The sequence below is a fragment of the Neopelma chrysocephalum genome, unplaced genomic scaffold, assembly GCF_003984885.1.
Source record: "Neopelma chrysocephalum unplaced genomic scaffold, ASM398488v2 Primary Assembly neopelma1_97034, whole genome shotgun sequence".
Lineage (NCBI taxonomy): Eukaryota > Metazoa > Chordata > Aves > Passeriformes > Pipridae > Neopelma > Neopelma chrysocephalum.
This window is the reverse complement of record NW_020925676.1, coordinates 895331-909384: the sequence shown is the minus strand read 5'-3', so window position 1 is coordinate 909384 and position 14054 is coordinate 895331. Positions and strand designations below refer to the sequence as shown.

Here is a 14054-nt window from a genome sequence, read left to right as displayed (position 1 = left end):
CCAGCTGCTCATTTATAAAATTGATTATGCATTCTCTTTAGAGAATTTGGCAGCTAAATTGCATTCATTGCTGCCAAAGTCTTTGATATCCCTTTGACTGAAGAATATTAATAATAACCAAGAATAAAAGAAAGACAGGCTATATTCTGATTTTTGATGTTTGTCAAATTTTGCCTGCCTCAGAAAGTTTCAGGAAAATGTGTATCTGGCACACAGACTCTCCTTAACCTCACAGCAGGAGCACCCCAAAATGTCTTGGAGAGTGAAGGCTACTTTTGTGGTAAAAGAGGGTAGAAATTATGCTGCTTTAAATTTTTTTCCCCATAATAATCAGGTGGTTGGTTCAAGTAATATCTTGACTCTTCGATTCTGTTGTGTCAGTCTGACTTCGCCATCGGCTCCCTGAAGAGTAAAAGGAAGACAGAGAGGAAGGAATACTCACCTTGCTCTGTGTATAAGGATCTTCCTTTTAGGTATGAAGTCCTGGCTGGGGGGGCAGATGTTGCAGGCAAGACTGAGGATGGTGGGCAGCACAAACCCTGAGCTGAGTTGGAAGTACTGAGCTGCCTGTTTCACGGTACCAGGGGCATGTTCTGGGCGCAGGGACATCCTCCTCTACCCTGCTGTGACTGCAGCTTTTGAGCTGGGTGTGTACATTGTTTTTCTCTGATGAAGCAAGATGGGAGGAGGGGCTTCTGCCCACTGGACAGTGCTGTGAGCACCACTGAGTTAGACCAGGCTCCCAAACCCACTTCCAGTCAACATTAGGACTGTGTGTTGAAGTTGGGCTTTAAGAGAGGATAACCATCAATGCTTAAAATGCCTCATGAATTGGTGGTGATAACACTGTATGAAAGGCCTAGCAGTCTGGTGTTCACTCTATATATCAAATATCTGGGAATAAAACTGCCTGAACTTCAACTTTTCTGCGATTGTCTGGCACAATTTTATTTCCTGAAACTTATCCTTAATGAACTGTTCACCCTCCCCTCAATAAAAACTCCTGCATACCAGTGTAGGTGAACATCAGAATGTAAAGCAGATAGTGCTTACAAGTGGATCGTGAGGAAACTGCAGAAAAATTAAAAGGTTGGAGATGGACAAGATGTTGGGAAGGGAAACTGGATAACTGTTTAAAATAGCAGTTAGTTTTCTTGCTTAAATGTTGTTGCTATTTAGAAAAAAAAACATCCTAAGCTTGACAGAGATGGACAAACACCCCCTGGACCAGGTTCATCTGAAGTCTGGGGAAAGACAGAAAATCAAGGTACAAATTTCTACATCACATGCATAGCAAAAAAATTAGCCTATTCAGGCCCAGACGCTAGAGACCTGACCCTCTGGGTCCGTAACTATGAGTGAAATGGAAACGAGCTGTCTAGCTCCATCATCTTTGAAGCTAATTATATCTAGCTAGATCTAAGCTACTGCATTTTTTCAATTCAGACTCAGGTTAATAGAGTAGTGGAAAGGATTTTTTGAACACACGGGGATATAGGTCTAGTTGAGCCAGGGTCTTTAGGACCCTTGGGTGGGTCCTAAAGTGGCTGTGACTTCTATATCTTAGCATTACCAGGTTGGAGTTTCATAGTTGCTGATTGCAGAGACTAAATTTTAGCAATTGGATTATCCTACTAACCCTTCTCAGTGCTTTCTCTTTAGTGACTTGCACTTGGCAGTACAAGCTCTTAGGATAGGAAGTGGAAAAATATCTCAGTATACTCCAGGTGTTGCTAATGCAATCTCATTTTATTTCAGCTGTCAGAGAACTAATCCATCATGAGTCATAAAAATTCCATTGAAGATGCTTGCTTCTTTCCCTTACAGCATGGTCAAATGCCAGTCTGTTCCTTTGAGGATTCTTTTCAAGATTCTAAGATAGCTAGTAGTTTGGTTTTACTCTTCCTTGACTTCTGTTTGCAGCATATTAGTTCATTGAAAGCTACAGGAGCTTAGTTATTAGAAAAATAGAGCACTGTGTCTCATTCTTCTGTATTCTCAATACAGAGCTATTTCTTTAGTCCTGATGCATTTCTGCAGACTGTTTAGCAGCAGTGCTTTTAGTGTAGCAGATCTGCAAGGAACTGAGGGAGATGGAGGAGATGAATATTGATGAAACTGCAGCAAAGGAGATCTCTGTGTGTCACAGCGTTGGTAGTGTGTTCATGCATCATTGACTTGTATGTCTTCTGTGGTTGTCTGTGTCATGTCCTTTGAGGTGACAAGTGTACAGCTATAATTCAGACTGTATCAGTCATGTTATTGTATTTTAGCATTTACTATGACTTGAACATGACCTTAAGGAGGACTAGGTTCTAGCTGCAGTGTGATGAAGATCGCACAGTCCTTCATGAGAAACTTCTTATGAGAAAATTCTGGCACTGGTGAAAATTCCTACTCGGTGATCTATAATAGTCCTTTCAGTCCACGCTGAGCAAGTACACTTTATAGCAGATTTCCTTGGAGCCCTCTATAGTCCTTGGCTCAAGTTAAGCTTCCAGAGTGTGGAGATGGTGGAGATGTAGAGACCCAGGAGAACATCCCAGGACTCAGCATACCCAGTGTGCCACTATATTGAGTATGCTGGAAAGGAAAAGACCCACTCCCCAGAACAACACTGCCCCTCCCTGCTCTTCCACTAATTCCCCAGATCCCTTACTTACATAAGGCTGAAGACAGGCACATAACTTCTGCTTGGAGTCCTGGGCTGTGAGCCTCTTCTGTGTCTCTAAGCAAGATTAATGTTTCTCCCTCATTTAACATTTCTGTCAATCATCAAGACAGGATTTGTACCCAAGTATCAAAACATCTTTGCATGCAGAGTATTTGGATCTAAAAGGGAGGGAGGTATGTCTGCCACTTGCAGAGAAAAAGAACTGATGTGGCTTTGACATGCAAATGTTGGGTGTCTAAAAAAAACCCATATGGATGCAAGCACTGCTATCCAGGATCAACACTTCTGTGCCCAAATGTCTTCTGTGTGGAGTTTTGCCAGTTGTACAGTATCTGCAAGGTTAGGGCTCACAACTCAGCTAGGCATGAAAAGTCCCAAGTGAATTTGAGCTGAAATAAGAAATAAGGTGTTATGGTCATCTTGGAATTGGGGCATATGTTCTCTTACCTGGGAGCATTTTGTTACTACGGGCTGTTAGGTTTGTTAGGGGGAGATGTGCCTGCATGGTTAAATTCGACATTTCAAGAATATGGAAATGCTGTGATCTGCCATTTGAAGTGGTCCTTAGGTGCCTAATGTCCTTTGGGATCTTCTGAGAAGTCTTAATCAACTAAATCTTTTCAAATGCAAGTCTTTTAAATGTACTTCTAAACTGTAAAAAATGGAGGACTGTACAAAGGCCCTGATCTCCTTCAAGGCTCCTTTCTTTAGCCTCACTCCTAATTAACTGCTGTGACACTTCAAATGAGGAAATTTGATGACCCTGTGCTGCTCAGTGTTGTGCAGTAGCAGGTTTTCAAACATGTTTCTATTATTTGCAGGCCAGGCATCACTGAGCAGAACAGATTTAGTCACAGTAACCTTTTCCAAAATTATCCTGCTAATAAATCAGTCTCTCAGCAGAACTGTACCAGACCTATGTGCAATCACACGCTGTGCTGTCTTCTGTATCAACACACACCGGTAAATTCAGGGGATGAGCTTTGGACTTACACCTCATCCATTCATGATTACTGGGAGAAACTACCTCAGTTTGTAAGAGGGAACAGTAGTATTCTATTAAAACCCAACCCCAGGTACCTTACTCCCACTTATGAACCAGTGCTGTAAATTTGCTTCTTTGTCAACTCCTTCTTGTAAATCACAGTGCAGTTCCAGCATGCAGTGTGCTTAGTAACACTGTGTAAGGGTGCAAGTACACAAAAACCTGTCCTTCTACCTGGTTTTGGGTATTCAAATAAGGTGCATCCACAGGGAGAATCAGGTAGTGGAAGAAGTTCTTTCAATGGGGTGTTCGTACTTTGTGTTAGCCACAAGATCTCAAAACATTAATTTTTTAAGGCACAGTAATTCTGATTCTTTTACCTCAGTCATAATTTTGGTATCAAGGTCTTTATATTAAAAAGGGATTACGAAAATCAAATTGCACTGAAGTATAGTGAAAGTAGCAATTATTACAGAGACTGCTTTCATTCTAAGTAAAACACAAGGCAGCTTTAAAATGCAACTTGTTTTTTGAATGTAATTTATTTTTTTTTAATATAAAGGGAACAGAGGACTAGATCATGTAAAAAATCCAGTATAAAGCCTTTCGATTGCTGCACTGCTTTTTCCTGGAAACACTTGCACATTTTGCTCTGCTGTTGGGGTGTAGAATACAACTTTGCTATTCAGCACGTAGCTTCTTAACACAATTCTGGCTCGAAAAGAAATGCATGGTGCAACATCCTCAAAACTGCAGAGCTCCAGCCCCAAAGTTCTCAGCCTGTTTCAACATGTCCTTCCCCTTTTGTCCACTAGGCTACTTCTTCTTTCAATACCTTCTGATATGCATAAGGTAAAAAAAGATTAATGCCAAACTGTGAGGTTCACACAGATTTTAAATCTAGAAATTGCCCAAAAAATCAAATAAAATTGAGTTTTCCCCCCTGTGTGAACTGTAGCTATTCCCAAAAGCAATGTTACTAGACTTGGTCTTCCACTTGATTACAGAAGCAAATAAATAAACACAACCTATAAATATCAAATAAAATGAGACAGCTTGATACAAATATTTTACATTTATTGGAAGAGTACAGTAAAAAGGGAACTGCAGACTCATTAGTGGTAACTGGTCCAAAGGAGAAGACAAAGGACCGTTCAAAAAAGGCCTGCAGTTTACAAGAATACTGAAAATCTGTTATATAACAGTCTAGGAGAATGAAAAGTTGGCTTGAGTTCTTAATGTAACTTTAAAGTATATAAAAAATTGGCAAATAAATAAAGTTAAAATGCAGATCTATTTAAAATTATAAAGGACAGACAACTGGCAACAGTATTACACAGTTATCACTTTCAGACTTGATTAAAAGCCAGATAAACTCACAAATGCTGTTTCCTTTTTTTTCCCCCCCTTTTTTAACATGTGTACTTTAGGGAAGAAGCACCCATTTCCAGTGTTACATATTATCGTTCTGTTTCACAAGTATATTATTTTTAAACAACAAAGAGCATAAAAGGTGCTTTACCTGACATTAAACTTGCTGGTGCATACTTTGGCACAAAATTCAATAGATATCTGAACACATTTGCACATGTATCTGTGCCCACTAAAGGCTACTGGTGTCAAAAGTTTTGCTTGTGATGGCAGTGAACCGAATTTCTCTCCTTCCCCAACACCCCTCCTCTGTTTCCAGCTGCCTCCAGCTACACAAAGGAAAAGTAACACATGCAACTTCAAAAACAGCAGTCCTACCAATCCTAGTCCAAGTTTTTTCTCTGGAAGTCATCTGACCACACATGCAACTACACAGTCCTTTAACAGAAGGGACAAGGCAGGTGTTTACTGTTGGTTTTCACTCCTCAGAATTTCTCTGTAGAAATCTGTCTGCCTTTTGTGTCCTGAGTGATGAGCCTATACCATTATTTTTTTCCCTATTAATGTTTTTAGCACTCTAGTGAAAATTAGATGGGAAGCTTGGTGGAAAAACAAGTTAACTTGTCACTTACAGGTAATGGTACAATTAACAGTTGAAACAAACACAGACACGTCAAGCCATGTCAGTTGAGACCTAGTGAAAGATCAGTTCCCTGTACGGACATAGCAACAATGCTTTATCTCCTGAAGTTGCAGGTCTCAGCACTTCATGGTGTGTGAGTGGGGTGGTTGTGTATAATTACCAGTATAAGTAAATATTGTATGATATAAAGAACTCAAATTTCTGAAAGCAACATGGACGACAATAATGAAAATTAACACTATCTGGAAACGTCTGTTAAGAAGAAGGAAGTTCCCAACAAAGCTTAGTTGGAATTAAGTCACTGCTGTTAACTTTAAAGGCACTGTTCAGATCTGGTCTGACAGCAAAATGATTCCTGTCTCAAGGAGCATATTTAGCTTTATATTGTTCCCTTGGTGGAGCAGGATGTTCTGTATCGTAAATTAGGCAGTCAAGACTGTTGTTCTACTGATGTCTTTTATGATGCGGACAATTCACAATATAGTTAGGGTCTGCAACCTGATTAAAAACATGATTTGAATGATAAGCTTCACCTGGTTTCATGGTTACTTCAATTTTCATACAAACACATTGCCATAGGGATCAATGTGTAAAATCCCCAGATTATTTCTGAGCCAAACAAAAGCAGGACTATATTTGGACTTTTCTGTCACAAGCATAACTTTCTTGGTAAGTGAAAGGGCACCATCTGTGGTACATGGAGCCATCAGAATTAGGAAATGTTTGGGAGATACAACAGCAGAGCTCAGCCAGAAGTGTAGGTTTACTGCAGCCCTCTCAATTTCAAGTATAGAAAGATTCTTTAAGAATTGAAACAATATCTCAGAGTGAAGCAGTTTACATATCAGTAATCTAAGAATTTTGTATTACTACTGCATTTAACAATTATAGAATTCTTCATATATTGAGAAAAACTGACCTAACTACATATAAAGACAGGACTGCAGATCTTTTTGTTTTAGCAATGGAAACTTCTGGCTCATACTTCCAACATCTGTAATCTAGAAGGAATCACTGATCTATCTGACTTTTCTTTTAAAAAGCCTAATTCCTTTACACTGATGAAGAGTTTCAATGCCTGGCTCACTTACTGTACTCACAGAGCTTAAGTTATGTACTTATCTATAAATACCTGTATTTCTAAAACTAGATGATGCTTCCAAATAGTAGAAATTTAGGATTTTTTCCAAGCCTTCTTTGCTCAGTGTGAATCCTAGGCTAGCATACTGGTTCACAGGCCATACTTATCTATAAACACAAAACCAGTTATCACAAGTTTTATTTACAGAGCATTCCATCCTGGGAAGAAAGATTGTAGTTCATGGCTCTTCTATGTTTTCAATTTATGACCTCAGTCAACTATATTTGAGGGCTTTATTTATCCATTTTTTGTAAGTATGGCTAACAGTTTTGGATTTAAAGAAGGCACACATATCCAAGATCTATAAAAGAACTACTCTCTCATAGCTATAATCTGAAACAGCTGCAAAATAACAATGCTTGTAGCTGGTGATCTAATTAGTCTTTTACCTCACAAAAAAACCCCAACCAAAACATCTGAAAATTCTAATTTAAGTCTTGCCTAGGTGATGCCTGAGAAAATGGTGTTCTAAACCAGGCAATAATATAGAACTGCCTGAAAATTAAACAACTCAGAGTTAACACCCAAGTTTCATAGCTGGACATATATTCCAGTTGAAATTTTATATCAAAGTGTCAGAGGGACATAACAGGGACATAATCGTAACTTAGGGCTGGTGGTGAAGATAGTATTTCCTTGGAGAGAACAGTAAATACATTTCTGAACCCTTCTGTTTTATAGATCAGTAGTAAGACTGAAACATAGGGATTGCTTTTGCATATTTGACAGAGAACCAAAATCAAATTGGACTTTGGAGCCAAAGCTGTGAAATTCAGGGGTATTAGCTGCTGATTTAAAGACAATATCTGGCTTCCAGCTCTTGTTCTATGTGGTGCTTATTATAATGAACACAATTACTCTGATAACTGAACATGGACACTACCAAAAACATGGGAGCTACCAGGCAGATCTTGCTGGATTTTCAAGGACAGTCTTCCCTTCTTTGGTCTAAAAGTAAAGCTGGGTATTAAAAATGCACTAATATGCAATTCTGAAAAGTGTCTAAGAGCTGGAGATCACAGGTAAATTATCACTTTGAGGAAAGAAATGGTAGCAATACTTAAGACTTCATAATGTGACTAGTGAAAGGATTCTTCTGTTTCAAGTTGGAGTTTTCCACTTTTGAACCTTATTTATTTAATTAGGATGGGAAACTATCCCAGGGGATAGCTACTCATAAACTTGATAGATTTCTGAGGTTGATGCATTTTCCTAGTAAGTTCTTACTGATGATTTTTTAAAGACTGGTTTTTTGCTGTTTTGTTTTTGGTTGTTGTTTTTTTTTTCAGTACATCTGCAGAAGGAAACTGGAAGATAACATTTTTAATAGGGCTGATGTTTCAAATTTACTACATCTCTCTTAAAAACTGATGGTTGTTTGGACCTTCAGCAACACTGGACTTGTCCTGTGCTATCTCATTACTAATTGAAGTCGTGTATTACTGAAAGTGAAGGATTGCATGAGAATGATTTTAAGAGGAAAAAAACATGTAACTTGGTGGGTAGCAGGGGTATTCTTGATTGACTTGCAGCAAGAATGGTTTCAATAATATCCCAAGTCCTTTTGTGCTTTAGGGGAAAAAAAAACCTGTTCTTTTAATAGCAAACTATTTTATGCTTGGCCATAAAAAGGTTACGAATACAAGTGCACTGGCATAACAAACATTTCTACTACCTTCAAACAGGACAGTTGTTACAGAAAGTGGATTATCTCAGTTAGCCTCTTTCTTTTTATTTCATCTTTATGAGTTATCATTTGTGACAATCAGCCATTTTTGGAACTGCTGCTCTTGAATATCATGTTTGATGACACTATTTACACACTAACTTAGATCTTCAAATATTGCACTCTCTCAAGTCCATCAGTAGCACTGACATTTACAGGATATGACAGCAAGAATACTGGAAATAGGGTTAGTATTTAATTACTACTGTTAATATTTGTGCAGTAGCATATCTGGGAAAATTTGGAAGGTAGGGGGCCTTTTTTAAATGCTTCTGACAGTTTGTTACCCTGTAACCTCAGAAAACTGGGGTTTTTCTCCTTTTTTCTCTACAATGGGTTCAAAAGGGATAACAACATACTTATAAGAAATAACCAGAAGGTAACTTCATATATAGTTTTAATGATGTGCTTATAGGATTTAAGTAAGCATAACAGGTGGTCAAAGACATGGATGAAAAAAGTATGAATAACCTAATATCTCCTTAACCAGTTTTCTGTTTCTCATCAGTAAGAACTGGCTTTGCAAACTGCAGTTCTTACTGAATAGCCTCGTGGTGATGCCTGTCCCAGTAACAACTTCCAAAAAAATTTTAGGAAACTCTGCAAAAAGGCATATTTTTGTTAAGAAGAAATGCAATATAACTGTAGTTGATAAATGAAAAAGTTCACTGATTGGTTTTCATAAAAACTAATGAAAATGTACATTTCTAAGATAATGCCTTGGTGGGATGCTAAATCTACAAGATCACCCTTTGCTGAAACAAGGTTTGTTTTCAGTAAGACACTTTTCACTAATTTACTTTCCATAAAATAAAAGACGTGGGAATCCTTATGATTTCACTGATGACTGGACTTCAAAGTGAGTATGTGCTTATTTTCTAGTGAAAACAAACTCAGGATGCACTTTTTGCCCTCAAAGCAATGTTCTTAAACAGATGAATGCAATTCCTAGGAAAAAACATGAAATCAAAAGATAACCTGTTGAATCCCCTCTCATGTAACAAGCTGGGGTTAACAGTATCCAATTTCTCCTGTTTAACAATGTACAAAAATTCAGGATTCCCTCAGGGTCCCCCCGGTTGGGATAGTGCCAGTATAAGAACCTATCCTGAAATGCATACTTGCAAAAGAGACTGTATCTTAACTTCTTTGTAAGTTCTCTACAATAAACACAGTCCATGAGCCAAGTGACCAGCATGTGGCTACCTAATGCAAGACTAAGTAATCAGAAGATCATGGATAGCAGATATGGCAGCTTTGCTCCTTAAATAGCAAGTCTTCCTTTTAAATTTCAAGTCATGGCAGGCTTGCTTGTGAATTCTCCTGTGAGAAAGTCCACAAAAACATAAAACCAGTATGACACATAGGTATGGATTTCACTTCCTAAATTGTATAGTTTCAACATTTACAAGCGAGATGTGATGAAAAAGCTCTGCCACAAACTGCCAAATTAATGATACGAAAACAGTTTCAATAATTGAAGAGACAAGTACCTGTGCTGAAATTTATTCTATACCCATAAACTCATTCTGGTATTGCCCCAGTGTTACTAGTTTTGAACTGAACTGATGCCTACTTGAGGAATAGTAATAATTTTTCTTAATGCTGTAGAAATCCCAGACTTTAAAAAGGCTTTAAATTTAAACAGAAGTGCGATACAAACTACAGAGGTTAACTACTTCAGAATAAAATATTAGTCCAATTTTTATCTTTCTGTGAGAGTCAGGATAGTGACTGGTTAATTTGAGAAAAAGAAAAGAGTATTTTATTTGATAAAAATAAAGCACTATTTCTGTGCTGTCAAGAGGTCATATGGCAGAGCAACAGTCCATCTCTTTAACAGAAGAAGAACATTAACTTTCCAGAAAAGCTATGAATGCTGACAGAGAAGATACTGTTATCCTTACTTGCAGACTTTAGTGATGCATACATAAGGACACGCAGTAGGGTGAATCTTGGATTTTTCCAAATGATTGTGAAACATTCCTTAAATCTTAGTACACTTGCACTTGCATTAGCACACTAGCAAATTAAGGCACAAACTCTGTGTACTACTTAGAAGCATACAAACTAAGAAGAATGTTTCCTATTGCTCTTGAAAAGTATCTCTGGGCTACTTTAAGTACAGAACTAAGTAAATATATCCAGTACACTTATAATGAAGTTTTAATTTATGCCACCATATTTTCCAAGCACTACCTTCATGGGTGTATCTATATATATGTTTCCTTAGCTCCAAGAAAAAAAATCACTTAAGAAATGCAAGAAGCACTCACCATTCCTGACAGTATCACCTCAAATACAGGTGATGTGCTCCCACACAACCATTCACTGTTGTATTTGGACACTAACTCCTATGTAACAGACAAACTCTTCTAGACTTCACATATTTTGGTCACACACTGAACCACCACTTAGTACTACTGTAAATACACCTTAGAGAGCAAAAATTATTTGGACAATAGAAAAGCCACCTTAACAGAAATAAAAATGTAATGTAGCCACTGACTTCACTCCACCTCAATCCCACTGTAATACTGCCCTAAAATATGGGGCTAATTAACATTCCAGATGCTGCGTTACTCATAATCCCTGTTTCTACTTGCAGTAGCAGCAATTGGTATCCCTTGATCTGAAAAAAATTTAGTAAATTCTTAGAAAAATTTCAAGCACCTTAATGCTGGAATTCAGACCGGGAGAGTGTCTGCAACCAGTTTCTATTTCTATGTAGAGCCCTAGAAAATAATTCCAGCTGTAAAGAGGACCCAGAGTCAGAGTAACAAACTGTGCATTTCCTCTCTCCCCTTTCTAGTAAGCTTTTATTCTTTCTGGCCTTTTTTTTTTTTAATACATATATATATATATATATACACACACACGCACACAAACACAAGGTTTTAATTCCTGGTGAATTTAAACCTTGTTTATCCCCAATCTTTTGAAATATGATTGCAATTATGTAAGAAAAATAGAAAGTTAGTATTTCTACTCTGCTGTTCCCAGCCTATCAGAGGCTTTAAACGTGTTCTTTACTTTTGGTTGCTTGAACAACTTCCTCATGCCATACAAAGTAGTATTTTGCTTTGGACACTGTGATGGAATGTACTTTTGTTTAACATAATCTTTTGCAGGCTCCAGCTGCATTCTGAGAATTTTTACCAATTTAAGGGAAAAAATAAGAATTGAAAAGGAAATCTAGGAAAATTCTTTAACTCCTCTAAGATCAATGACACTTTTTATCTGCTGTTATCATTGGTAAACCTCTTTTTCTTGGCCTACTGCTTTACATATTCTTTGAAAGGCAGATGATTTGGAGTATTTCTTAACATATGTCATTAAGACTTAATATTGGTCTTTTGTTTCTTAAGGAAACATAGGTCACTGTATAAGAGACATATTAATGAATTCTGATGGCATCGTAGGAAGAGAAAAAAAGGCATGGCTTAAGTAAATCACGTAAAAAGTTAGAAGTATTTCTGTAGTATGGTAATAAATGCACAAGTAATTCAATCTGTACAGAGAAAATTCTGGATTTTACTGTTCAGTAAGCACATCTGCATCCAGAATCTGACTGACCTTCATCCTTAAAACCAAGTATCACTTCAAAATATCAGCTGCAGAAAGAATTTTAAAATATATAAAAATTTCTGGTTGGAATACTTGTCAAAACTGTCTTCAGTTATAAGGCCAACATGTATGGCAGTCACTACATTAGAGTGATGACATACAGGACAGGGACAGCAGAGTGAGAACACAGCTTAAGGTAGAAAAACTCTAAAAAATGTCACTAGCAGTTACTTGCTGTAAAACAGATAGAAGCCACAGTCCCTTAAATTTATAGTATGTGCTTTCCTATGTACATGTAACCTAAATTACAGTATTACTGTAACTGGATATATAGCATTTCGCAGTATGTATCTTTAATGCAGGTGTAGACATCACTCAAGATGGTACACATGTATATTAAAAAAACAGTTAATTTCAAAGTAATCCTAGAAGAATATTGCAAATAATGTTGGATAAATGCATGGTGTTTGAAGGGAAAAATTACTTCACTGGAAAATAAAGTCCCACACATTGAGTTTGGCACTTGTTTGTCACTATGTCACTTTCTTTTTGATTGAAGATAGCTCTTTCTGAATCTCACTGAATTTTGGCCGGTTTTCTGGCTTGTAGTCCCAGCACCTCTGCATTATTTTGTATATTTCTTCAGGACATTTTTGTGGTGCAGACATTCGGTAGCCTGGTACACAAGAAAATGGAGAAAATATTAAGCACTGAAAACCGATATTGCATATTTGCATATTGACAAATATAATAAGAAACAAGCAAAGGTCAAGATCATTGCCTTAAAAAGAATCTTCAGGGCAATATGAGGAAAGTCTTCAATATATAACCTATATGTGATAGATAATTATGGAACTAATTAAAGCTCAGGTACCAATGACATTTCAGTTGTTCACGGTAAGTTGTCATTGTGCTTCTCATCCCTTAGTCAGCAACCTGCACAGATTTGTTTCCTGCACCTTAGGAAGTAGCTTCCCTCTGGTTTTCAATTGTGTTCCCTTTTGCTCCTCGTAGTGAGGAAATCAATAATGAAATGTTTATTATTGGTGGGAGTAAATTCCTTAGCTCTTTTTGAAAATGGATGAACTTCTATTCTCATGCCTCTTCCCTTTTTTAACAAGTTCCCTCCCCATTTGCACTTCTGGCATTTATGTTTCCTTTCTCCGGTTTTCTTCACTTTTTTATCTTCCCAGCATTTAAGACTCTTTCTCTTCTCCTTTGCTTAGATAGGTAGTGGCCTTCCACACCTCTCTGCTGCCATCAGCTGAGGGAATTCTCCGACTTGGTGATGAGCAGGAAAATGCACAATCAGTTAAGCAAATTAGCAGCTAATCATTCACAAGTCACGGGTAAGTGGCCATTAAGCATATCATCAATACCCTGGACCAAAGAGGTGTACTCACAACAAGGAAGACAACTTCCCAATGAGTAGGAAGTTGGGAAAAAACGCCAGGAGGACTGTATGGATGAACAAGGAGTTCCTGGAAAAATTCAAATACAAAATCAGGTAATGGGAGGAACAGAGAAACACAGGGATGAAGTTAAGAAGGACAAAGCCCACATGGGCTTGAATCTGGCCATGGGTGTCAAAGACGACAAACAGGGTTTCTGCAAGTATGTAGGTGACAAAAGGAAGGCTAGAAAAAAATGTGTGCCTACTGCTGAATGAGGTACAGCACTCAGCAACACAGGACATGGAGAAGGCTGAGGCACTGAATGCTTTCCTCACCTCAGTCCTTGCTAGCAAGACCTGCCTTCAGGAATCTCAAGCCCCAGAGACCAGGGTTAAAGGCTGGAGCAAGGAAGATGTGGTGGAAGAGGACTTGGTCAGGGAATAGTTATGTAAACCGGTCCTGATGGGATGCACCCATGAGTGCTGAGGTAGCTGGCCAATGTCACTTCAAGGCCACTCCCAATAATCTTTCATCCTTCATGGTGACTACTGGG

At 37.9% G+C, this 14054-nt stretch overlaps 1 protein-coding gene across 1 annotated transcript in view; it reads right to left on the bottom strand.

Moving 5' to 3' along the window:
• Positions 1-4715: 4715 nt before the first annotated feature.
• The window catches only part of FER (FER tyrosine kinase), a 159917-nt gene continuing 150578 nt past the window's right edge, over positions 4716-14054 (bottom strand). The window contains exon 20 of the mRNA XM_027671091.1: positions 4716-12783. Within this exon, the coding sequence (XP_027526892.1) occupies positions 12641-12783 (143 nt within the window). The 3' untranslated portion in view covers positions 4716-12640. The remainder of the gene's footprint in view (positions 12784-14054) is intronic.